The sequence below is a fragment of the Grammomys surdaster genome, unplaced genomic scaffold, assembly GCF_004785775.1.
Source record: "Grammomys surdaster isolate TR1022 unplaced genomic scaffold, NIH_TR_1.0 125698, whole genome shotgun sequence".
Classification (NCBI taxonomy): Eukaryota; Metazoa; Chordata; class Mammalia; order Rodentia; family Muridae; genus Grammomys; species Grammomys surdaster.
Window position 1 is genome coordinate 1,827,243 of NW_021620534.1, and position 24,748 is coordinate 1,851,990.

General features: G+C 36.9%; 1 protein-coding gene across 3 annotated transcripts in view; it reads left to right on the forward strand.

Annotated features, from left to right (window-relative positions):
• Stag1 (stromal antigen 1) overlaps window positions 1-24,748 on the forward strand; it is a 344,086-nt gene that overhangs the window by 177,173 nt on the left and 142,165 nt on the right. For all 3 annotated transcript variants that reach the window (XM_028788047.1, XM_028788048.1, XM_028788049.1), the window contains 2 exons: window positions 5,727-5,878; window positions 10,166-10,239. In XM_028788047.1, the coding sequence (XP_028643880.1) occupies window positions 5,727-5,878; window positions 10,166-10,239 (226 nt within the window). The remainder of the gene's footprint in view (window positions 1-5,726; window positions 5,879-10,165; window positions 10,240-24,748) is intronic.

Consider the following 24,748-nt stretch of genomic DNA (forward strand, 5'->3'; position numbering starts at 1 on the left):
TTTTCTCTGTTGGAGATAAACACTTGTTTGGAAAACTTTTTATTAACTTAGAACAGATTTTTAGCCGTTGTACACTCTATCTATCTATCTATCTATCTATCTATCTATATCTTAATTATTTTTTCTTAAGCGTACCACCCCATTACACCTATTTTAATTAAGAAGAGTCCATTTTAGAATAGTTTTTTATTTTTTCTTACCCTTAAGTATGCTGGTTTGTATTTTAAGTAGTTATCTCCATTGAATATTATTGTAACATAGTTTGACTCTACCTTCCACTGAACTAAAATCTTATTGTTGAAAGTTTATGGATTATACAGAGCAAAATACCTTTTCTTATTCTAGGTTTAGTTGCTATGCTTTTTCCAATCATTGATTTGTTGTGAATGGACTCTTCACCATCCCGCTATGTATATGAAGTAATATGCTTGCAAATTTACGTTTAAATATATTGCATTTATTTTATGGGTTCGTGGAAGATGAAAATCATTTTCCTCCCTGGTGTTTTAATTGGAATTTTTTAACATAACAAGAATTACTTTCCCATTTGTAATTCTCAAGCATACTATAAGATTTTATTTCTATGTAATCTTTATATAATTAAAGTATTAACCAATGTCTTTGTCATAAAAATCCAAGTTTTCCCATTTCCAAATAATTTTTTATTTATCAGACATCAGCTTTCATGGAACCTACCCTTAGCACTGGTTCTCTCTCGAAGACAGCAAGGGTGGTGAAGTAACTGCAAGGATGGGGGAATGACCTGGTTTTGTTAGAGTAAAGGTTGCTTAATATAATAATGTTTACTGGTTTGAATCTAAGTTATTCTGAGGCCAGATGAGGATCTGGCAATTAACACTCATTTGTTAAACTGGGTTGGGGTAGAGGTGGGGAGGTGGTATTAAGAGTTTTTTTGAGCTTTTCTCCATAGATCCTTTATGACCCTAAGCCACAAGGCTGGGAGTTCTCTGACTCCTTGCAATCTAGAGAAAATCATAGAAAGAAATAAACACTTTGAAAACCTACTCTCATCTTTTATTTCTAAGAGAAAGAAAGGGGATGGGGGGAACACTAACTTTCTATTCACCTTAAGAAAAACCTGACTCACTATTGTCCTTGATCTCAGTACATATACTTTTACAGGATACATGATCACATGCATCTTTCTTCAAAACCTCACAAGTTCAAACATAAATTCAAATCATAAGTTAAATAAAGAATTATAATAGAGATGTTTACATGTGTTCCCACTAACACTGGTATCTAAAGAAACATTACCTGCCACTAGTTCAAAGGTTCATTAAAAGTTAGAAACTGTAATTCTTATGTCTAAGTTAATACAGTATGTCAAGATGCAAATCATCTCTCTAGTTTCTCATTAGTATTGAAGTTTTGTCTAGATAATTCCACTCAATACTTTATCTTCCATTCTTCCACCTACAACAAACTGTTCATTCCCAGTTTATGATCTTTAGCTATCAAATAGTGGTTTTACAACCAGCCTAAAAGGAATGTTTTCCTTAATCACAAATCTTTTCATGCCTGCTTTCTTTCCTAGTGCAAATAGCTGTCACACATGAAGACTTGCAGGGCCTTAATTGCAGCCCTTTCTATAAATTGCTCAATAATTACTAATATAAATTAGGAATTATATAGACTCACCATCATTAATTAAGAAATCATCTAATGTCTACAAAGCATTGCTATAAAAGAGTTGATCTTTGTTGATCTGCAGATAATATCCCGAATAGGGTGGGCTAGTGACCAGGGGATGTCATATTAATTTAATAATGACAGGAAACTCATACTACCTGCAAAAATCAATCCTGAAATGAGATTTCTGAAAGCCTTGCAATTAATAATTATCCATTGAAGACCATGCAATATGATGTATCATTGTCAGAACGTCACTTGTATGCTTTTAGCCTTTCCTAGATGGCTCTTGATAGCAGCTGTGTACCTGTAGGCCTGTAGCCACTTAGTCATGTTGTTGTTAATGCTTGTTTAGCCTTCGTATTCTTTAGATCCCTACCACATTCTTTTCCCCTGTGATGTCCAACAGTAAGGTCAGACTTGGAGGAAATATTTTGAATAACAAATTATAAGAAAAGGTTGCATGTTTCCAGTACAGACTGCTTAGAGCACACATTCCCATTTACAAAGAGAACAATATGAAAAAGTAAGGGAGGATCAGACCAAAGAAAAACTGAAACCAAGTAAGGCATTCGTTGCATTCTAAAGCTCCATGTCCAGCTGGTTTTATTCATTTCCTTCAGCTTCACTTGGCAAGTTTTACGGGTTTGTTTTAGCTTCTGGGTTCTCCAGTGAAGCTTCTGCTTTGTTGTGTACAAACATCTTCATGCTTTTCTCTGTGAAGTCTGCTTACAAAGCAGCACTGCTGCTTAACTTGCCAGGCTTTCTTTGAAATTTACATGGAATCTTATGATCCCATAATTGTGGTGTTTCACATGCCTACAAACCAGCTTTATATGACGACTGTTGCCATTTCCTGAGCCTACCTTAACTATGGGTATCAGTTACCAGGTCCCTTGTGAACTGAACAAAGTAAATTGACTTCCGAGGAAATAATTCTTTAGACATGAGGCTGAAAACCTCAGAGCAATTTCTTATCCAAAGGATTCTTCCCGGAAGTGGGTTTTTTTTTTAAACAACTTTTATTTCTTCTCTCTAATCCCTAATGCTAATACTGATTACTGGGATCCTCTAAGGTACTCTTATTGTCCTGGTCTTCACACTGGGCTTCTTGTTGACACTGGTAACTTCATCATCTTTGGCAACACCTTTTTTTGTTATCCTTTTCTGGCCACACTGCAGGTTTTTCCAATATTTTCTTTTCTACTTATTTTTGGAATCTCATTTTCACTATATACCTTCTTAAATCATCCAGCAAGACTCTGTACCTTTCTGCTTGAACGCTGGCTGTGGTGCCTTGAAATTTTCTCAGACACATACTTTACTCCATTATATTTTAAGTTTCACCTGTCATACAGTCTCAGGTCATAGGCAAAATGCAGCAAAGTTCGTCCATGGTCAAACCATAATGGCCTATAATTCAGTCCCCAATAGATTCTGCATCTCTATCGGAAACATCATCAACGTAGTCTTTCATGTTCACGTTTCTAACAGCATTCTGGCTGCTCTGAGCCTGTTAAATACTATTTGTGATATTCTAGGCTGTCTCTATCCTGCTCTATGATAATTTTACAAACTGTTTTCTAAGCATTCTCATGTAATTGGGAATACATTATCAGCAGAGTTCTTACAGTCTTGCATTAATTTTATGTGTTGCTCACCTTTCCAATACTATAGCAAAATACCGCAGATAATTAAATTGTAAAGGTTAAAGCTTATTTGGAATTGCCATTTTATAGGTTCTGGCTCATGATAAATTAGTTCTGTAGGGTTGCGCTACTTGTAGCACATTATGAGAGAAACATGTGGCACTACCTAAAATCTTAGACCACAAAGGAAGGGAGCAAAAGAAAGTAGGCCTCATGATTGACACACCTCCTAATGACCATTAGGCACCAGTTGCTGAAGATTTGAACATCTCCAGTGTCAACACTCTGTTGTTGACAGTCATTATCTCATCCATAGTATATATATTCTGTCTATCTTTTCTTTACTAGACTATAAACATCACTCCTGCAGCTCTTTATTTTAATCTGCCTTTTTTTGTATCTAGTACATACAACATTGATCACTATGTCTTTTATCCATAGATAAAAAGGAAGCACCACATAAGCATTTCTTGAACTATATTCAAAACAGTTTTTAAGTTATCAATCTGTCACTTTCTAGTAAGTTGTATATAATATGCTGTAAACTGAATTTCAAGAAAATAAGATATATTAATCTCATTTTATGACATTCAACAGACATAAAATGATATGACTATGAGATTTATATTAATTTCAAAGTACTTTCTACTTTGAATAATATGCTCATTCTTAGGCAAAAGGACAAGAAGTGTTCGACTTTCTTCTTAAAATAAGCTTAACAGTACATCTTTTTGTTTCTGAATGGTACTGTGGAGGAATGTTAATTATTCCCTTATAACACTTAAATTTAGAAGGTAGATGAATCTTCTCTTTGACATAAAGGTGTATTTGAAAGAATATGTCACATTTTTAGTGCTGAATTCTGCTAGTAACAATAGCAAAACTAAAATAATTATGTTTAAGATCAGTCATTTCCATGTGCTCAATAAACAGAGTGTGATCCATGTTCTATTATGTAAAATTCAACATCAGTGGATTTAGATTGTCCTAGTTTAGATTGAACAGTAATTAATTGTATGGGTGGAGACATACTTTACCATAAAGAACACACACCACTATCCTATATCTATCTGAAAATGCCTGGAGATAATGTATCAGTCATTTTGTGATTATTGTTTGTTTTGATATTTTGAATATTTTATTGTTTATCTGGGATAAGAAGAAGGTCATTGTGTAATAACAAACTTTTGGATCTGAGTTCAAGTCATTTTGCTTTAGAAGTATAGACGTTTGTATACTCAAACAAGCTGATAAACTCGTGCCATCCTACATTGGGTGAGCTTGAATAACCTAGATACATCTTACCCTTTAGATACTCTTACTTACAGATTATTTTTGAAGGTACTTTATTTCCTGTCACAGTATCGTCAAATATGCACTGATTTGCATGCAACTCTGAAATCACCAGCCTGTAGTTTGAAATACAGAAATAGTCAAAATATTTTATCTAAACTTTTATTAAATGAGTTTATAAATAAATGATCATTAACTTAAATTTGTTTTCAGTATTTTTGTTTTACATTTTTGTTTAAGGGCTACAATAGTCACTGTTAACCTGTAGCTGGCTTAAATGTAGAAAGACTTTTTTCAAGTTTTTCAAAACAAGGGTGTACTTAGGTAGGCACCATTGTATGTATGTGTACAGATATATTTCAAGGGAAATTGCAAAATTCTTTAAAGTCATTCTTGTTTTTAGTTCTCTGGTATCCCTGAAAATACTTTCTCTTAATTTTGAAGTTCTACCACTCTTAGGTGAACAGTGGAACAGCAGAAGACTTTTTTTGTGTATTAAGTCCATGTGGTAATTGTAAGTATTTTAGGAACTTTAATTAATCTCTAAATAAAGGTATAAAAAGCCTCTGTAACACAGATATAGTGAAAGAAACCGATTAAACCTAATTAATTTGTGAATGTAGGCAAGGCATTGGTGTTCCTTCTGTCTTTTTTGCTCATAGATTAGATATGACTTCTTATATTTGTATGTTATTATTTTATGTATTATGTTTGCTAGTATATATGTCTGAGTCTGATGTTCACAGAGGTCAGAAGAAGACTGGACAGCTGGGAGCTACCATATACATGCTAGTAATCAAACTTGAGTCCTCTAGACATGCAGGCATTGTTCTTAAACACCGAGCCGTCTTAGAGGACAGCTCTCAGGTAAAACTAAAACAAGAATGACTAAAGAATTCGGAAAGTTCCCTTAACTTATATGTTTCAGCAACTTGGATAAGACTTTTAAGTGGAGAAAGTTATTTTGCCACTGAGATTAGTCTATTTCTGTCAGTTATCATTTTTTATCATTTTAAATTATGGTTAGATTATTGAACAGGTTTTTTTCTTCTCTCTTGCTTTAAACTTCTTATTTTGTACTTGAAAAACTTGTTTCATTAGTGACTATTGTAATTGTCCTTTATTTTATAGCAATGAAGCTGATGACTGCTCTGGTGAATGTTGCCTTAAACCTCAGTATTCATCAGGATAATACACAGAGGCAATATGAAGCCGAGAGAAATAAAATGATTGGTAAGAGAGCCAATGAAAGACTGGAGTTACTACTTCAGAAACGTAAAGAGGTCAGTTTTGTGGTAATTTTATTCTTTATAGTTTGGAAATGTTTTGTAAATATAATAGTTTCTGCTGTTTTTCGTAAAAAGAACATTTTTTTAAAGTTTGCTGTGGTGGCCTGAGTCAATAATCTTAGTACTTGGGAAGGCAGTCAGAAGAGTCAGTTCAAGACCAACCTTGGCTGCATAGAAAGTTTGAGGTTAGCCTGGGGTATATGAGACCTGAAGTGTGTGGATGGAACAGTAGAAAATAAGTACCAGTCTTACATTCTTAAGATTTAGCTTCAAATTATTTCATCTTTAAGTATTAAATAAAATTGTAATAACCACCAAGTAAGGGAACCTTATGCAAACTTATTTTAGAAAAAGATTATCATATTGTTAGGCAAGTCAGTCATCTGATGTTATATGCTCAAAAGTACACCAAATAATAAAATCTCATTTGAGAGATAGCAAAAATAAATTTATAGGAGAAAGCCTCAATGTTGTTGTTTGTTTGTTTGTTTTTTAATATATAAAGCAATTCTCTAAGATTGGTCTGTCACTCCACTCCCCTTCTTTCTCAGTGCAAGGGAATCCAGTCCAGGAGTTTATATGTAATAACCAATCAAAGTCTCTCTGAGAGCTTCTAGATCTTACTTTAGGCTTGACATTCTGATTTTTGTAGATAGTACAAAGATACCTTTTACATGGATATTTTGTTTTTTACATTCATTTATTTTCATTTTATGGGTAAAGGTGTTGCCTGAACAGAATATTTATACACCATATATGTGCAGTACTCATAGAGACTAGAAGAAGGAGCTGAATTCCCAAAGACTTCATTAGCAAATTAATGTGTACCACCATGTGTGTGCCGGGAATTGAACCCAGGATGTCTGGAAGAATACCCAGTGCTCTTAAACACCGAGCCATCTCTTTAGCCCAAGTTTTCTTTTATAGAAAACTTTTATTAACTTAATGGAAAGAAAATTTGTGGTTTGTATTACCAAATCTTTTAATTTAAAAAATTACATTTTCATAGAGCAAGTATATGTATATATACATAATGCGATTTAACAAAAAATAGAAAGCAAAAACTTATAATGAAATTATTGTATGGACCAAAACATCTTAAACCCATTTTACTCATCATCCACCTTACCCTAGAACTTTTAACAGTACTTGGGTTTACTGGTATATAAAATAAATGTACAAATTAAACACCCAGTGTTGATTAGAAGACCATAAAGAAATTTATTTTTAAGGAATTGTTTTGTTTGCATTTAAATTTATTATATACTAATGAAGAATTCAGATTTGTGTACTAAGGAAACATGTATACTTATTTATTTTTACCTAACAAACTAAGTTTACCTTCTATGAGAATGACTTAGTTGGATGGTGTTTATTGTACAACTGTGAGGACCTGAGTTTAGATTCAAGTCACCCACATAAAAAGCTAGGCTTAGCAGCACTGTACTACAATCCCAGCACTAAGAAGCTAGAGACTGGACCATCCCTCGGGATTGTTGCTTATCCAGTTTCACTAAATCTGTGACTCCAGATTCAGTAAGAGGCCATGTCTGAAGAAAAATAGAGTAGAAACATGATTGAGGAATACAGCATAACAAGGAGCTATGTCTCCACCTTTATGTACACAAATGAACATCTTTACCCATGTTTTTCACACACACGCATAAACATGTACAAACACAAAAAGAATTAAATTTAGGTTAAACTACTTGATCCTACAGAACATAAAAGTATCTTCAATGTCTTTTTAGAGTTACCACTATTTTGATCTTGTAATTGTTAATACTGGAATGCAGCTATACATAAGTACTTAGTACAAAACAAGTGTATGTTTAGAACCATTTCAGAAACTATAGGAAATTCTTTTTTATTTCATGCCAAAATTCATGGAAGAGGTATTTGTTTGTTTGTTTGTATCATTTTTTTCCAAGATAGGATTTCTCTATGTAGCCCTGTTTGTCATAGAACTGAATATGTAGTTCTGGCTGGCCTGGAACTCAAAAGAGATCTGCCTTCTTCTGCTTTCCAACTGCTGGAAGTAGACGTGTGTACCACTTGGTCTATTTTTGTCAAACAATTTTTTAAGAGACCCAAATCTGAAAGGTCAAATCAAATTTTAAAATTAAATATCTTAATGCATAATTTAAAGATACAATAATCTGATACATACTAAAGATTGACACTAGGAAACTATTAAAAGTGTTTGTTTTCACAATTACACTATTATTCTCTGTAAGAAGCATCAGTGATTTAATGTATACAGTAAAAAACACTGCCAAGATGTTTCAGGCAGGACTCATTGGTATTATGTAGCATGTTGTCTTAGGGTTTCTGTTGCTGTGAAGAGACACCATGACCCTGGCTATTCTTATGAAAGAAAACATTTAACTGGAGCTGGCTTACAGATTCAGAGGTTTAGTCCATTATCATCATGGTAGGAATCATGGTGGTGTGGGGTGCTGGAGCGGGTGCTGAGAGTTCTACATTTAGATTGGCAGGCAACAGGAAAAGAGAACCTCATCCTGGCTTGAGCTATTAAACCTCAAAGCCTACCCTCAAGTGACATATTTACTCCAACAAGGCAGCACCTATACCATCAAGGCAATCTAATAGTGCCACTCCCTATGGGCATATGGGTGCTGTTTTCTTTCAAACCCCTATACATATGCATTGAAAAATGTCAATATTTTACATTTAGAAGAACAATTGCCATAAAATTTTATGATAAAGCATTGGGAAGAACTGCCAGAAACACCTTGGATTCATTACATTTTTGATTTTTAATTTTGATCTTTGAAGTTTCAAAAGCATTTTACTTTCCCAGCCATTTCCTGACCCCAAATTAAGTGATATAGACCTCCATGGGGTTGTGACCAGCAACTGAAGAATCTAGGAGTTATGTTGTACTGTATTTTACCATAATTGTTTTCAAGAAGTATTGTAACAAATTCAGTCAATTAAAGGAAATCTATTGTCTAACAGATTGATCGGTGTGTGTTTCAGACTTTTCATCTGCACTGAAGAGAAACAATAGATTTATTTAGACTCTTCATTTTGGATTTTATTCCAAGGAAAGGCAGGTCTACTGTATTGGGTTTGTGGCTAGCATTATGAAAGTAGGAGCATGCACCCAAGATCTTTCTGGTCTGGACTTTCAGTAATAACTACACACCAGAATACCATCCTCAATTTTCTTCTTCAGATTAGTCTGCCATCTTTGTATACCTCCTTGGACAAAGTCTCAGTATAAAATAGTGACAGATTCTTTGTCCAAATATACTATGAATGAATGATCTCTTGGTACAGTTTCCTGCATACTCCTTATTTTAATATGAAATTCATGAGCACAGGTGCTCTCCCCCTTCCCATTTAATTACATTTTGGCATTTTCATCTTCAAATATTTCAACAGAATTTTGCATTATTGCTGAATTATTTGACATGAAATTCCATGAAAAATTGGGGTATTAAAAATCACATAGATGCCGGGCGGTGGTGGCACACGCCTTTAATCCCAGCACTTGGGAGGCAGAGGCAGACGGATTTCTGAGTTCAAGGCCAGCCTGGTCTACAGAGTGAGTTCCAGGACAGCCAGGGCTACACAGAGAAACCCTGTCTTGAAAAAAAAACAAAAAACAAAAACAAAAAAACCACATAGATGTCATACATAGCAAATATGTTGCTTTTGCACAGTAAATAAATTTAAAGCTTAACCCTTATCAATAATGTTGCCTAATATGTGTATGTCTGTGATATACTCTTGTGTTTTGTTGCTGGATTACAGCAGTGTTAGCTAGGAGTTCTGTATGGTATTATTCCTCATATTTTGAGAACTATGCCTAGAGGAGTTACAAACTACTGAGATGCGAGTAATAATTTGGTGCTTTATGAAGGAGGAAATGCCATGTAATTCAGGGTGACCCCTGAAGTAATGAAGGCAGAAATAAGTCCGAAGACTTATTTGGAGAGATGTGTAGAAATGTAGGATGATTTCATAAATAGATTATTCCAAAGAAATATAAAGTTGACCAATGTCTTTCTCCTTTCTTCCTTGTTCTTTTTCTAGCATGTATGTTTTGAGAGAAAGGAGAGGTTCCAAAGCCAATATGACAAACTACACAGGCTCTACTGATAATTTTGGAATTAAGTTCTGTAGTCATCAAGAGATTGACTGCTACTAGGAATGAGGATAATGAGTAGTTTAAAATACTTGGAATTATTCATTCTAAATAAAATGACCAATATTTCACTTTTCTTTTTTATTGTTTTTTTTTCATTTCAGCTACAAGAAAATCAAGATGAAATTGAAAATATGATGAACTCTATTTTTAAGGGTATATTTGTTCATAGATACCGGTAAGGTATTTTAATTATTTAGAATTTCTTAAACCTAAACAGTTGTTGCTTATTTATAGCATCGTCTATATAGCTATAAAACTCTATTTATTTTTACATTGTTTTCTTTTTTTGGAAAATAGCTTTGTCTATAAATACTAATTTAATATTTGAGGAAATTTTGCCATCAGTGTTACTGAAGCACCCTTGCTAACTCAGCATTTATTACTATTGGAGATACACTATGTACTTACATTCTCACTGATGTAAGGTGAATTAATATGTTCATAAAATTAATATGGCCTAGTAATAAACTATTGAATATCATGACATTTGATATATTTTAGTGTCCTACCTTTTACTCTGTGTTAGTATCTTGTTGTGTGGTCAGAGTATCAACTTGTCTTTGTTAAAATACCAGAGCAAAGATAGGAGAAATAAAGAACCAAAGAATTACTTGTATGGTAAAAAGTATATTGATTGAGATGATCCCTGAAGCAAGGAAGTCAAAACTAAAGAAATACATTACAATGAATTAATATAGCATATATATGTAGTCTCTTAGTTATATTCAGTAAGTGAAACAAGCTCAAAAGATGGAAGTATCACGTTCAAAAACTTGACTTCATGTGTGTATAATGGTGTGTGATAATTTAATAGAATATTTTAACACATTAGAAAAGACCTATAGAAATAGAGATAGGTAGTACTTTTTGTATAGATTATTGTTAGGAACTTTGAATTCATCATCTCATTCTTTCATCATACCTTTCTGAGAGGTCCTTAAGTTTATTAGTGAGTATCTTACATGACACTTGGTGATTTTTCTTTTGATACTTTTAGAGATATTTCTTGTTAAAGATTCATTTCTAATTATGTGTATGAATGTGTCTGAGTGTATGAGTGTGATGCTCACATAGGCAAGGAAAGAGTTTTCCATTCTCTGGACCAGAGTTACAGGCAGTTGTAAGCCACCTGGTTTGAGTATCAGAAACTGAACCTTCGGTCCTCTTAAGAGCAGTATGTGATCTGAAAAACTAAAGTATCTCTCCAGCTTCTAGAAGTTATTTTCTTGTTCTTTTTATAATTTGAATATCATTTCTCAGTCATGACCATTTTTTTATCAGTTATATTAGTTACCATTCATCTGCCTTGAGTGTATGTATCTATATGGCTCAATGATTTGAAACACTTACAGTAATTATTTTTTTCAATACATAGTATATATCTTTTTCATTTTTGATACATCTGTGTTTAGTGTAAGGGAACCTCTATATTATACTCACTGTTATGGCCATGTTAGTTTATATCCACATGGTTCGGGTTCTTCTTTTTCTATATCATTGTCAACATTTTTGTATGAATATATTTTTATAATATCCAGATTTTCCAGGCTGAGATTTTATCTTGTAGAAGAATTCTATTTTCCTTGATAATAGAGTTTTTTAATGTATTTGTCAAGTACTTGAATTGTTTTTTGTTTTTGTTTTTTTTTTTTTGATATATTTATTTGGTATAGTTCTACTTGTCAATTTCACTTTTATTTCCTGAGCTTTGTTCAGAGGGTGAGCTGATGTCTTTTATATATATAACCGTTGTCACTGTGTTGTGGGGGGAGGGCTTCCCCTTCTCAGAGGTGAAGGGGAGGGAGGGTGGGCTGGCAGTAGAGAGGGACTGCTATGGGACTGAAAAGCCAATAAATAAATCAATGGCAGGAGAATAAAACAAGATCCAACATGTTTGTACGAATGTCTTTAGGTGTTTTCCTATTTCTTGTAATAGTTTTATAGTTTCTGATTTCAGTTTTATCTCCAATTTTTGTTTGTAGCTTTTGCCTAAGAAGTAAATTGGCTTTTATTTTAGAAGAATGAGACCTTTTATGTAGTGTTAGGTAACTTTTCCAGCTTTCATGATGGCAACAGTATCTGTTGGTATCTCAGTGGCTTTGGCACCTGTAATTCTGGTGTTTTAGTGGTACTTTATGTTCTTTTTTTTTTTTTAAGATTTATTTTATGTATATGAATGAGTATACGGTAGCTGTCCTCAGACACACCAGAAGAAGACATCAGATCCTATTACAGATGGGTGTGAGCCACCATGTGGTTGCTGGGAATTGAACTCCGAACCTCTGGAAGAACAGTCAGTACTCTCAACTACTGAACCATCTCTCCAGCCCATGTTTGGTTTTTTTTTTTAAGTGAGATGAGTTTGCTAGTGTCAATGAAGTTACTAGGGTACCAGTCAGTTATCAGAGTTCACATGGAACAAGGTTGCTTGTACAGGCCAGGCTCCTCTGGACCATCAGCAGATCTGAGTAACCTATCATTTTCTTAGGATCTCAGGAACTTCAACTTTACTAGTGTCAATGTTTGGGAGCAGTAGTGTCCAAGGTGCCCATCACTGCCTATGGATGGAATTGGTGACTTTTGGGTCTTTCTGGAATGAAATCTATCACATCATGCTCCCTGAATGCTTTCTTGGACATTACAAGGCCTAGCTTCTATGAACCTGCCCACTTTACTTACTTTTATGGTTTGTGTAGGGTGCATGGGACCCCTTAGAAGGTCACAGTACTCAAAGGAGGCTGTCCAAGGTACTTTCATCTTGCAAAACTGTTTGGGTAATCTCAATGTTGTGTTACGTAATTAGTTTTAGCACAAAAGGCATAATGTAAGCCAGGCTCTTATCTCTGGGGCAATACAGTAGCATAGTGACTCACAAGCTCCCCAAACATGGTTCATGGCCTTTGAGTGCTATAAACTCTTAACAAATGCTACCATGAGTAACAACCTTTCTGTGACTGGTGACACCATTATGATTTAAGAACTAATTTCAAAAAATGAGAAAATGAAGTGAGTGTTGATTGCTTAGTTTCCTTCTTTATATTGTCATCAATCAGGATTGTGTAGTTCTCAGCCCTGTTCCTTCTGCATTCTTGCATTCTGCCTCAAAATTTCTAGTGAAGTGACTTCTTTTCTCTTGATTAAAGAATACCCATCTTGCCAGGTGGTGGTGGCACATGCCTTTAGGCAGAGGCAGGTGGATTTCTGAGTTCAAGGCCAGCCTGGTCTGCAGAGTGAGTTCCAGGACAGCCAGGGCTACACAGAGAAACCTTGGCTGGGAAAACCAAAAAAAAAAGAATACCCATCTTGATCACACCTAATTTTTCCCTTTTGTGATGGCTATAATCTCAAAGACAATATTGATGAAGTATTAAGGGGAAACTTTTGTTTCTTGTCTATATAAGCATTCTCTGTACCCATCAAATGTACACAGATATGTAGATTTACCATTATAAAATAGAAAGCAATTGTAAATACTACAAGGATTTGGAGATAAAGTAACTCTTGATAAGAATGTAAATTGGTGTGGCTATTAGAAAACAGTGTGCAGATTCCTCAATCAAATCAAAATAAATTTTTATACTGTTTATTAATCCCACTACTGAGTATGTATGCAACTTAGCTGAGAATGATATGTGTCTTTGTTAGGGTTTCCATTGCAGTGAAGAAACACAATAACCAAGGCAACTTTTATAAAGGACAACATTTAATTGGGACTGGCTTATAGGTTCAGAGGTTCAGTCCATTATCACTAAGGCAAGACGCATACTAGCACCCAAGTAGACACGGCACTGTTGAGGCCAAGAGTTCTACATCTTGTTGCAAAGGAAGTCTGGAGAAGACTGTCCTCAGGCAGCTAGGAGGAGTGTTATCAAAGCCCACGACACACTTTCTCCAAAAGGCTACAGCTCCTAATAGTGGCACTCCCTGGGTCAAGCATATTCAAATCACCACATTATGCTCCCTGGCCATCATATGTCTATGATGAGTCTGTGGTGGCCATAAATAGGCATAGCATAATGCAAAATATACTTAGTCCAACTTTAAAATACTGAAGTTCAAAGTGTCTTCTGACATTCATGGAATCTCTTAACTGTAATTCCTTATAAAATCAAAATAAAAAAGCACATCACATACCTCCCAACATCACAGACCAAAAAAAAAAAAAAAAAAAAATGACATAGTGAGGAAATCCTGGACAAAAGCAAGACCGAAAACCATCTGAGCAAACTCCAAACTACATTTTCTTGTGTGATGCCAAAGCACTCATCAGATCTCCAACTTCTTTCTTTCGGGCTGATTCTACTGATAGCAGCTTTCCTCAGAAGGTATCCCAGCACATGATCTTCTGGGCTTCTTGAAAGGCCCTGGATCACTTCTCCAGTTCAGCCCTCTGTAGCACTCTAGGCTCTGGTTGATCTCCTCCACTGCTGCTGCTGTTCTTGGTGCTTATCCTATGGGACTGGCATCTCTAATGCAATGGGGTGTTCTGTTGTGACTAGGCTTCACTAATAGCTTCTCATAGGTACTCTCTGTGGTGCCAAGCCCCAAATTCTTTGAATGACCCCTTCAGTCCTGGGCTGTAAGCTACAACTGAGGCTGCACTTTTACCAGTGACCTTCCCTGACTTCTCACAGTGCCAAGCCTCATCTGCTCTTCATGACTCCTTTATGGCTTCAAAACCGATAACACCTAAGTGACTGTTGAACATCACCAAATCCAACTGCGCCACAAAGTACCAACCTTGGCTGTCTCTGGAACACAGCTTCTATGTGCTCTCAGAAAACACTTCCCAGAAGATTTTACCTCAGTGATGCAGGTCTCTTCTTAATCACTGCTAATTTCGTAGGCAGTTGTGCTCCCAGTAGTCCTCCCTTCTAGTTTTGACTCTAAAGCCAGAGCCACAGTGGAGTTGCTGGTTGCTGGAGCGGAACATGGCCCACTTGCTCTATTACATTATTACCATCTTTCTCTTTTCCAACTCCTTACTCCCTAAGCTTGGCCATCCTGGAACTTGCCAACAAGGCCACACCTCCTAATAGTGCCACACCCAGGGCCAAGCATATTTAAACTACTACATTATGTCAAAAAGGTAACTTGTTTAGAATAATAAAATTCTTAGTCCCAGGATATGGAATCAACAGAAGCATCTTAGTTACTTTTCTGTTGCTATGCTAAAGTATGCTGAAAGAGTAATTGTAAGTCAGAAAAATTTGGTTTTCTTCATAGTTAAGGATACATTCCATTATGTTGTGAAACTCAAGGCAGCATGAATTTAAAACAGCTGTTCAAATTGCGTGGGCTGTCAGAAAGATGTCGATAATGATTGCTTTGCTTAGCTTGCTTTCTACCCCATTTTTAACTATAAGGTGTTTCATTTTGCTCTGCTTTGTATGTTTGAGGCATGGTCTCCCTGTGTAGCCCTCAGTGCCCTTTAACTCAAGTGTAGACCAGACTGGCCTTGAACTCACGTATATCCTTCGTCTGCATCCTAAGTGCTGTGAATAAAGGCATGGGCCACATTAACCATTGACAATATTTTTCTTAAATACAATATTTTTATTAATCCTTTGAGAATTTAATATACGTATTCAGTGCATTTTGCTCCAGTTCACCTCCACCAACTACTTAGATCTGTTTTCTACCTGTCTATTTCCCTTTTTAAAAAGTAATCTACTGAATCAAGTTTGTCTTTTCTGATAGACCTATCTAATGGCATATTGTGTACTTACCAGAGGCCACATCCTTAATGAAAACACTCTGCTTTCCCTAGCAGCTAACAGCTGTTGATAGTTATCCCCTAGGTGTGGGAGCTTTTGCCAGGCTTGATCCATCTGACACGGTTCTCATGAAGTCATCTGAAGCTACTGTGAGGTAATGATCACAGATGTGGTGTTAAGGTCAGAAGATACCAATTCTCCCCTTTTTCCTGGATCTGTGCATCTTACAGTCTTACTGCCTCCTTTTACATGGTGGTCCCTGAGATTTCGGGTCAGGGAGTATAATATAAATAGCCTATTTATGGCTGAGCAGTCCGTGGTTTTCTCCTTTTTATGTATTCCAGAACCCAAGTCCAGAGAATGGTGCTGCCCTCCTTTACATTGGATCGTTCCATGTTAATTAATATAATTAAGAAAATTCATTACAGACTCGATGAAAGTTAAATTAACCAGTCACAGAAAGAGGAATACTGGCATTATGTTCCTCTTATTTGCAGCTGATTTAAATATTAATGTCATAAAAGTAGAGAAAGTACTGGTCATTGCCTAATGGTCAAAGTAGCAGGGAGAAAGGTAGAAATAGATTGTGTACTGTGATATCACAAAGAAAGACTAAGTCTTAGTATATATTGTATAGTATGATGAATGTAGTTAAGGATTATATGTTTGAAAATACCCCTTCTCCAGGAATATTTTAGATGTTTTTTATTTATTTGTATTTGGTGGACAATTTGGTGGTCTTAAATTAATAATCTTCCTGTCAGCCTTCCAAACAAGCTAGAATTACAGTGTGCTACTGTACCTAGTATTGAATGTTCTTACAATTAAATAAATATTTAAGATAATACATATGTCAGTTACCCTGAATTTGACTAAAATAATGTATTTATACATAGAGAATTATGTCAGATAAATATATAATTGTCAATCAAAAATAAATCTGTAAACAAAAGATTGGCTTGTATGTTACTAACTACAAGTCGTATGTATATACTATTTGATAGGATGAGAAAATTCCCAAAACTTAATTTGTTCAGTTTTAGTAATGTATATCTGATTCATTTCTGTTTTGAGATCATGAAGGGATTTTCTTTTTGACATGACAATCCTAATTGGTTTTTCCATATTATACCATATTTATATAATGAGAAAATCTTAGGAGATTATGTTTATCATTGGCATTCATTTTTTTTTTTTTGAACATGAAATGCTTTTTTATAGCATGTTTTACAAGGGGAGGGGGTAAGAGGGTCCAGGTGGTGGAAAAGTACAAAATCTTCTTGGCCTGTGCCTTGAAACATGTCATGGTCTATATGGTACACTGCCTTGAATTATGATCTACCTGCAGTTCTTCAGAAGATATGGTACACTGCTTGAGTTATGGTCTCCCTGCTATTCTTAAGAAGACATGGTACTCTGCTTTGAGTCTATCTGCAGTTGCTAAGCAGGATCTTGCAGTTGCCAAGCTTCAGAGGACATTGTGCAGGTGGGGAAAGGTAGGGGGTAAGGGTAAGGGCGAGGGTCCTGGCTTCTGGCATCTCCCCCTTCTCTGTTTAGTTAGAGAAGGCGTCTTATGTTCAATCCCAACTACGTGAGTTTTGAATTTGGATGTCTAATTATGGGGGGTCTTAGACAAGTTCACAACCCCAAAACACTGATGTGAGACGAGTCACATCGATGGTCGGAGGCTTTAGGCTGTCGACGATGGGCAACGTCAAGGGACTCTGATGTGGGTGAAAAGAGGGTGAGAGCCCTGTCTTAGGCCATGTAGGCTGCACCCACTCCCAGCACCACGCACTCCTTTTCGGCTGCATTGGGTGGGCCCCTGGGAAGTGGACCTACAATAATCCCGTCATTGGGCTAACTCACAGCCATCCTAGTCTCTTGTAAATGTTCAAGTTACCAACCATTTGTCAGTTTGGGGTGTAATATTGTCATAAAGGAAGGCTCCCCAATGTTAGCGGCCATATCAAGGGTGGCCTTGGTTTAGGAAAAAGCCAATTTTTGTTGTGGTGATCAAGAGGCCAAGCTCTCTAGCGAGAGAAATGAGGGCAAAGCCAGGCATACCAGGAACCCTTCTGGAGGGCGTGGAAGTCTAGGGGTCGACCGTAGGGGGAGGCAGGGGAGCTGACAGCTGTGTCAGTCTCCTGCGGAGTCACTTCTGGATCCTCTGCAATTTTCAGCTGATGGTAATGAACTTCAACTGCCTTCTTGATGGCAGCATCAACCTGGTTCCGTGGACGACAGGTCACGGGCGATGATCTCTGTCTTGCTCAATCTTGATTTCGTGCGCACATCCTCTCCATGAGGGTCTGTCCGGATGGGTCCCTGCCTCGAGCCCCACGTCTGGGTGCCACTTGACCCGACCGGCGGGTCCTGGTTATTCGTGGGGGCGAGGAGGACTGCAACCTGCTATTCTTCAGAAGATATGGTACACTGCTTGAGTTATGGTCTCCCTGCTATCCTTCAGATGATATGGTACACTGCTTTGAGTCTATCTGCAGTTGCCAAGCAGGATCTTGCAGTTGCCCAGCTTCAGGGGACCTTGTGCAGGTGGGAAAAGGTAGGGGGTGAGGGTAAGGGCGAGGCTCCTGGCTTCTGGTCCATCTGGGTTAGAACTTCTAATAGCAGGCATCACGGGTGATTCAATTTTACCTGGAAAGAAAAAAGAAGGGGATTCTCAGGGAGATTTCTCTTCCCTGGATGTAAATTGTTATTCATCGTATTTATGATTGGGCCTGGCTTTGTGAGGGTATCTATTTTTTTCATTAATATTTGTGGTAGCCGGTTAGCTGTGCCTTCTGTGGTATTGGGCAGGCATATCAGTCCTCGGCTCCATAAGGGAACTGGGACTGGGGCATTCCCTTTATGGGTATGAGGGTCCTTCCCCATATCTGGCAAAGTTTTGTTGGTCTTGGTGGTGCCCGAGGTCACCAACATGGTCAGCAAGAGATTTGCCATGAGCTTTCAGCTTTAGAGAGAGAAAAGTGAACAAGGCATGATGGAGAGTATTTCAGGGGGACTCCTTCTGAGGGGGTACCGTTCCCCCTCTTTTGTTTTTAAAGCCAATTTTTCAGAGTTCTTGTAAAATCAGGGCAGAAGCGCCAACAGTTGCTCCTTCCACACTCAGAGAGTCATGAAGGCCTTATTTAAGGATATATAAATCTGTATTAATAATCTTTTGTCAAAGGACTTTTATAGCTCCACTGACAATTAATCAGACTATATGATATATCGATTAGAAATAGCTTTTTCTACTTTTTGTGAGATTACCTCTCTTTTGTCAATTAACTGTTGAGGAAGTTAGGGTTTACCTCTCTCTTGAGAATATTGAACAGAGATTTAAATTCTTTTGTGGAGAGCTTAAAATAGTATCTTAGCCAATTTGCATCTCCTAGAAACTTTTGAAATTAATTTAAAATAAATAGACTCCCTTTTTTTTAAATCCTTTATCTGTGTGGGGTTTTTATTGGGTATTATACGTATTTACCTTTCAATGTTGTCTCCTTTCTCATTCTCCCCCCAAATCCCTTATCCCCTACCCCTTCCTCCTAATTTTTGTGATGGTGTGCTCCAAACATCCTCCCAGTCCCATCTCCCTGCTCTCGAATTCCAACACAGTAGGGGATCCAAACTTTTGGGGACCTTGGCCCTCCACTTTCACTGGAGTCTAACAAGGTCACCCTCAATTCCCTATACAGGTGTGTGAGTCCCTCCCTTTGTGCTCTCTGGTTGGTGGTTTAGACTTTGGGAGTTCTGGTTGAACCTTTTGATGCTCCTTCTAAAAAGGACCAACGCATTCATACTTTGGTCTTCCTTCTTCTATGTGAGTTTTATGTGGTCTATATGAAGATTCTTAGAAATTGTGAGCTTTTGGGCTAATATCCACTTATCAGTGAGTGCATACCATGTATGTTCCTTTGAGATTGGGTCATCTCACTCAAGATGATATTTTCCAGCTCCATCCATTTGCCTAGGAATTTTGTGAACTGATTGTTTTTAATAGCTGAGTAGTACTCCATTGTATAAATGTACCACATTTTCTGCATCCATTCTTCTGTTGAAGGGCATCTGGGTTCTTTCCAACTTCTGGCTATTATAAATAAGGCTGCTATGAACATGGTGGAGCATGTGTCCCTGTTGTATGTTGAAACTTCTTTTGGGTATATGCCCAGGAGTGGTATAGCTGGGTCCCTAGGTAACGCTATGTTCAATTTTCTGAGATACCGCCAGACTGCCTTCCATAGTGGTTGTACCAGTTTACAATCCCACCAACAGTGGAGGAGTGTTCCTCTTTCTCCACATCCTCGCCAACATGTACTGTCACCTGTGTTTTTGATCTTAGCCATTCTGACTGGTGTGAGGTGGAATCTCAGTGTTGTTTTCATTTGCATTTCCCTGATGACTAGGGATGCTGAACACTTCTTTAGGTGCTTGTCAACCATTCGAGCTTCCTCAGTTGAGAATTCTTTGTTCAGGTCTGTGCTCCATTTTTTAATAGGGTCCTTTGATTGTCTAGACTCTAATTTCTTCAGTTCTTTGTATACCTTGGATATTAGCCCTTTATCAGATGTAGGGTTGGTGAATATCTTTTCCCAATCTGTTGGTTGCCGCTCTGTCCTATTGACTGTGTCCTTTGCTTTACAGAAGCTTTGCAGCTTTATGAGGTCCCATTTGTCAATTTTTGGTCTTAGAGCACAGGCCATTGGCGTTCTGTTCAGGAACTTTTTCCCTGTGCCTATGTATTCCAGGCTTTTTCCCAGTTTCTCTTCTATTAGTTTCAGTGTGGCTGGTTTTAGGTGGAGGTCCTTAATCCACTTGGAATTGAGCTTTGTACAAGGAGATAAGTATGGATCAATTTTCATTTTTCTACATGCTGACCACCAGTTGGACCAGCACCATTTGTTGAAAATGCTATCTTTTTTCCATTCGATGGTTTTAGCCCCTTTGTCAAAGATTAAGTTACCATAGGTATGGGGGTTCATTTCTGGGTCTTCTATTCCACTGATCCTCCTGCCTGTCTCTGTTCCAATACCATGCAGTTTTTATCACTATTGCTCTGTAGTACAGCTTGAAGTCGGGGATGGTGATTCCTCCAGCAGTTCTTTTATTGCTGAGAGTAGTTTTCGCAATCCTGGGTTTTTTGTTATTCCAAATAAATTTTAAGATTGCTCTTTCTATCTCTGAGAAGAATTGAATTGGAATTTTGATGGGGATTGCATTAAATCTGTAGATGGCTTTTGGCAAAATAGCCATTTTTACTATATTAATCCTTCCAATCCATGAGCATGGGAGATCTTTCCATCTTCTGAGATCGGCTTCGATTTCTTTCTTCAGGGGAATGAAGTTCTTGTCGTACAGGTCTTTTACTTGCTTGGTTAGGTTCACACCAAGGTATTTTATATTATCTGTGACTATTTTGAAGGGTGTCATTTCCATAATTTCTTTCTCAGCCAGTTTATCTTTTGAGTAGAGGAAGGCTACTGATTTGCTTGAGTTAATTTTATATCCAGCCACTTTGCTAAAGTTGTTTATCAGGTTTAGGAGTTCTCTGGTGGAAGTTTTGGGGTCACTTAAGTATACTATCATATCATCTGCAAATAGTGAGATTTTGACTTCTTCCTTTCCAATTTGTATCCCTTTGACCTCCTTGTGTTGCCTAATTGCTCTGGCTAGGACTTCCAATACTATATTAAATAAGTAGGGGGAGAGTGGGCAGCCTTGCCTAGTCCCTGATTTTAGTGGGATTGCTTCAAGTTTCTCTCCATTTAGTTTAATGCTGGCTACTGGTTTGCTGTAAATTGCTTTTACTATGTTTAGGTATGGACCTTGAATTCCTGACCTTTCCAAGACTTTTATCATGAAGGGGTGTTGAATTTTGTCAAATGCTTTCTCAGCATCTAGTGAGATGATCATGTGGTTTTTTTCTTTGAGTTTGTTTATATAATGGATTACATTGATGGATTTCCGAATATTGAACCAACCCTGCATTCCTGGGATGAAGCCAACTTGATCGTGATGGATAATTGTTTTGATGTGTTCTTGAATTCGGTTCGCTAGAATTTTATTGAGTAATTTTGCATCAATGTTCATAAGGGAGATTGGCCTGAAGTTCTCTTTCTTTGTTGGGTCTTTGTGTGGCTTGGGTATGAGTGTAATTGTGGCTTCAAAGAATGAGTTGGGTAGTGTACCTTCTGTTTCTATTTTGTGGAATAGTTTGAAAAGAATTGGGATTAGGTCTTCCTTGAAGGTCTGATAGAATTCTGCACTAAAACCGTCTGGTCCCGCGCTTTTCTTTGTAGGGAGACTTTTAATGGCTGCTTCTATTTCTTTTGGGGTTATGGGACTGTTTAGATGGTTTATCTGGTCCTGATTTAACATTGGTAACTGGTATTTGTCTAGGAAATTGTCCATTTCTTCCAAATTTTCCAATTTTGTTGAATATAGGCTTTTGTAGTAGGATCTGATTTTTTTAATTTCCTCAGTTTCTATTGTTATGTCCCCCTTTTGAGTTCTGATTTTATTAATTTGGATACTGTCTCTCTGCCCTCTGATTAGTCTAGCTAAGGGTTTATCTATCTTGTTGATTTTCTCAAAGAACCAGCTCCTGGTTTTATTGATTCTTTGGATAGTTCTTTTTGTTTCAATTTGGTTGATTTCAGCCCTGAGTTTAATTATTTCCTGCCTTCTACTCCTCTTGGGTGTATTAGCTTCTTTTTGTTCTAGGTCTTTCAGGTGCCCTGTCAAGCTGTTAGTGTATGCTCCCTCCAGTTTCTTTTTGTAGGCACTTAGAGCTATGAATTTTCCTCTTAGCACTGCTTTCATTGTATCCCATAAATTTTGGTATGATGTGTCATCATTTTCATTAAATTCTAAAAAGTTTTTAATTTCTTTCTTTATTTCTTCCCTTACCTGATTATCAAGGAGTAGGGTGTTGTTCAGTTTCCATGTAAATGTGGGCTTTCCATTCTCTTTGTCATTTTTGAAGACCAGCCTTAGACCATGGTGATCTGATAGGATGCAGGGAATTATTTCAATTTTCTTATATCTGTTGAGGCCTGTCTTGTGCCCAATTATATGGTCTATTTTGGAGAAGGTACCATGAGGTGCTGAGAAAAAGGTATATTCTTTTGCTTTAGGGTGAAATGTTCTATAGATATCTGTTAAGTCCATTTGGTTCATAACTTCTGTTAGTTTTACTGTATCTCTATTTAGTTTCTGTTTCCATGATTTATCCATTGCTGAGAGTGGGGTGTTGAAGTCTCCCACTATTATTATGTGAGGTGCAATGTGTGTTTTGAGCTTTAGTAAGGTTTCTTTTATGAAAGTGGGTGCTCTTGTATTTGGCGCATAGATATTCAGAATTGAGAGTTCATGTTGGTTGACTTTTCCTTTGACAAGTATGAAATGTCCTTCCTTATCCTTTTTGATAGTTTTAAGTTGAAAATTGATTTTATTCGATATTAGAATGGCTACTCCCGCTTGTTTCTTAGTGCCATTTGCTTGAAAAATTGTTTTCCAACCTTTTACTCTAAGGTAGTGTCTGTCTTTGTCACTGAGGTGGGTTTCCTGTAAGCAGCAAAAAGCTGGGTCCTGTTTGCGTATCCAGTCCGTTAGCCTATGCCTTTTTATTGGGGAATTGAGTCCATTGATGTTAAGAGATATTAAGGAGAGGGTGTTCTTGCTTCCTGTCATTTTTGCTAATAGTGGAGACATCGTTTGTGTGGTTATCTTCTTTTGGGTTTGATGGAAAAGGATTATTTTCTTGCTCTTTCTGGGGTATGATTGCCCTCCTTGTATTGGAGCTTTCCTGCTATTACCCTTTGTAAAGCTGGATTTGTGGGAAGATACTGTGTAAATTCAGTTTTGTCATGGAATATCTTAGTTTCTCCGTCTATGGTAATTGAGAGTTTTGCTGGGTAAAGTAGCTTGGGCTGGCATTTATGTTCTCTTAGGGTTTGTATGATATTTGTCCAGGATCTTCTGGCTTTTATAGTATCTGGTGAGAAGTCAGGTGTAATTCTGATAGGTTTGCCTTTATATGTTATTTGGCCTTTTTCCCTTACTGCTTTTAAAATTCTGTCTTTGTTTTGTACATTTTGAGTCTTGATTATTATGTGACGGGAGGTATTTCTTTTTTGATCTAGTCTGTTTGGCGTTCTGTAGGCTTCTTGTGTGATTATGGGCATCTCATTCCTTAGGTTAGGGAAGTTTTCCTCAATAATTTTGTTGAAGATATTTACTGGCCCTTTATGTTGGGAATCTTCACTCTCATCTATACCTATTATCCTTAGGTTTGGTCTTCTCATTGCGTCCTGGATTTCCTGGATATTTTGAGTTAGCAACTTTTTGCATTTTGCATTTTCTTTGATAGTTGTGTCAATATTTTCTAAGGTATCTTCTGCACCTGAGATTCTTTCTTCTATCTCTTGTATTCTGTTGGTGATGCTTGTGTCTATGACTCCTGATTTCTTTTTTAGGTTTTCTATCTCCAGGATAGTCTCCCTTTGTGCTTTCTTTATTGTTTCCACTTCCATTTTTATGTCCTGGATGGTTTTGTTCAATTCCTTCATCTGTTTGTTTGTGTTTTCTTGTAATTCTTTAAAGGATTTTTGTGTTTCTTTAAGTACTTCATCCTGTTTTCCTGTGTTCTCCTCAAGTTTTTTGATAGTGTTATTTACTTCCTTCTTGTAGTCCTCTAGCATCATCATTAGAAATGATTTTAGATCTGGTTCTTGTTTTCCTGGTGATATGGGGAGTTCAGGACTTTCTATTGTGGGAGAACTAGGTTCTGATAATGGCAAGTACCTTGGGTTGCTGGTGCTTGTGTTCTTGCGCTTGCCTTTCGCCATCTGGATCACCTTTGAGCTATCAGTGCTGTCTCTGACTGGGGCCTGTCTTTCCTATTATCTAGGTTGTGTCAGAACTGTTTGGGATGGGTTTTGCTGCTTGAGTTAGAGATGAGGC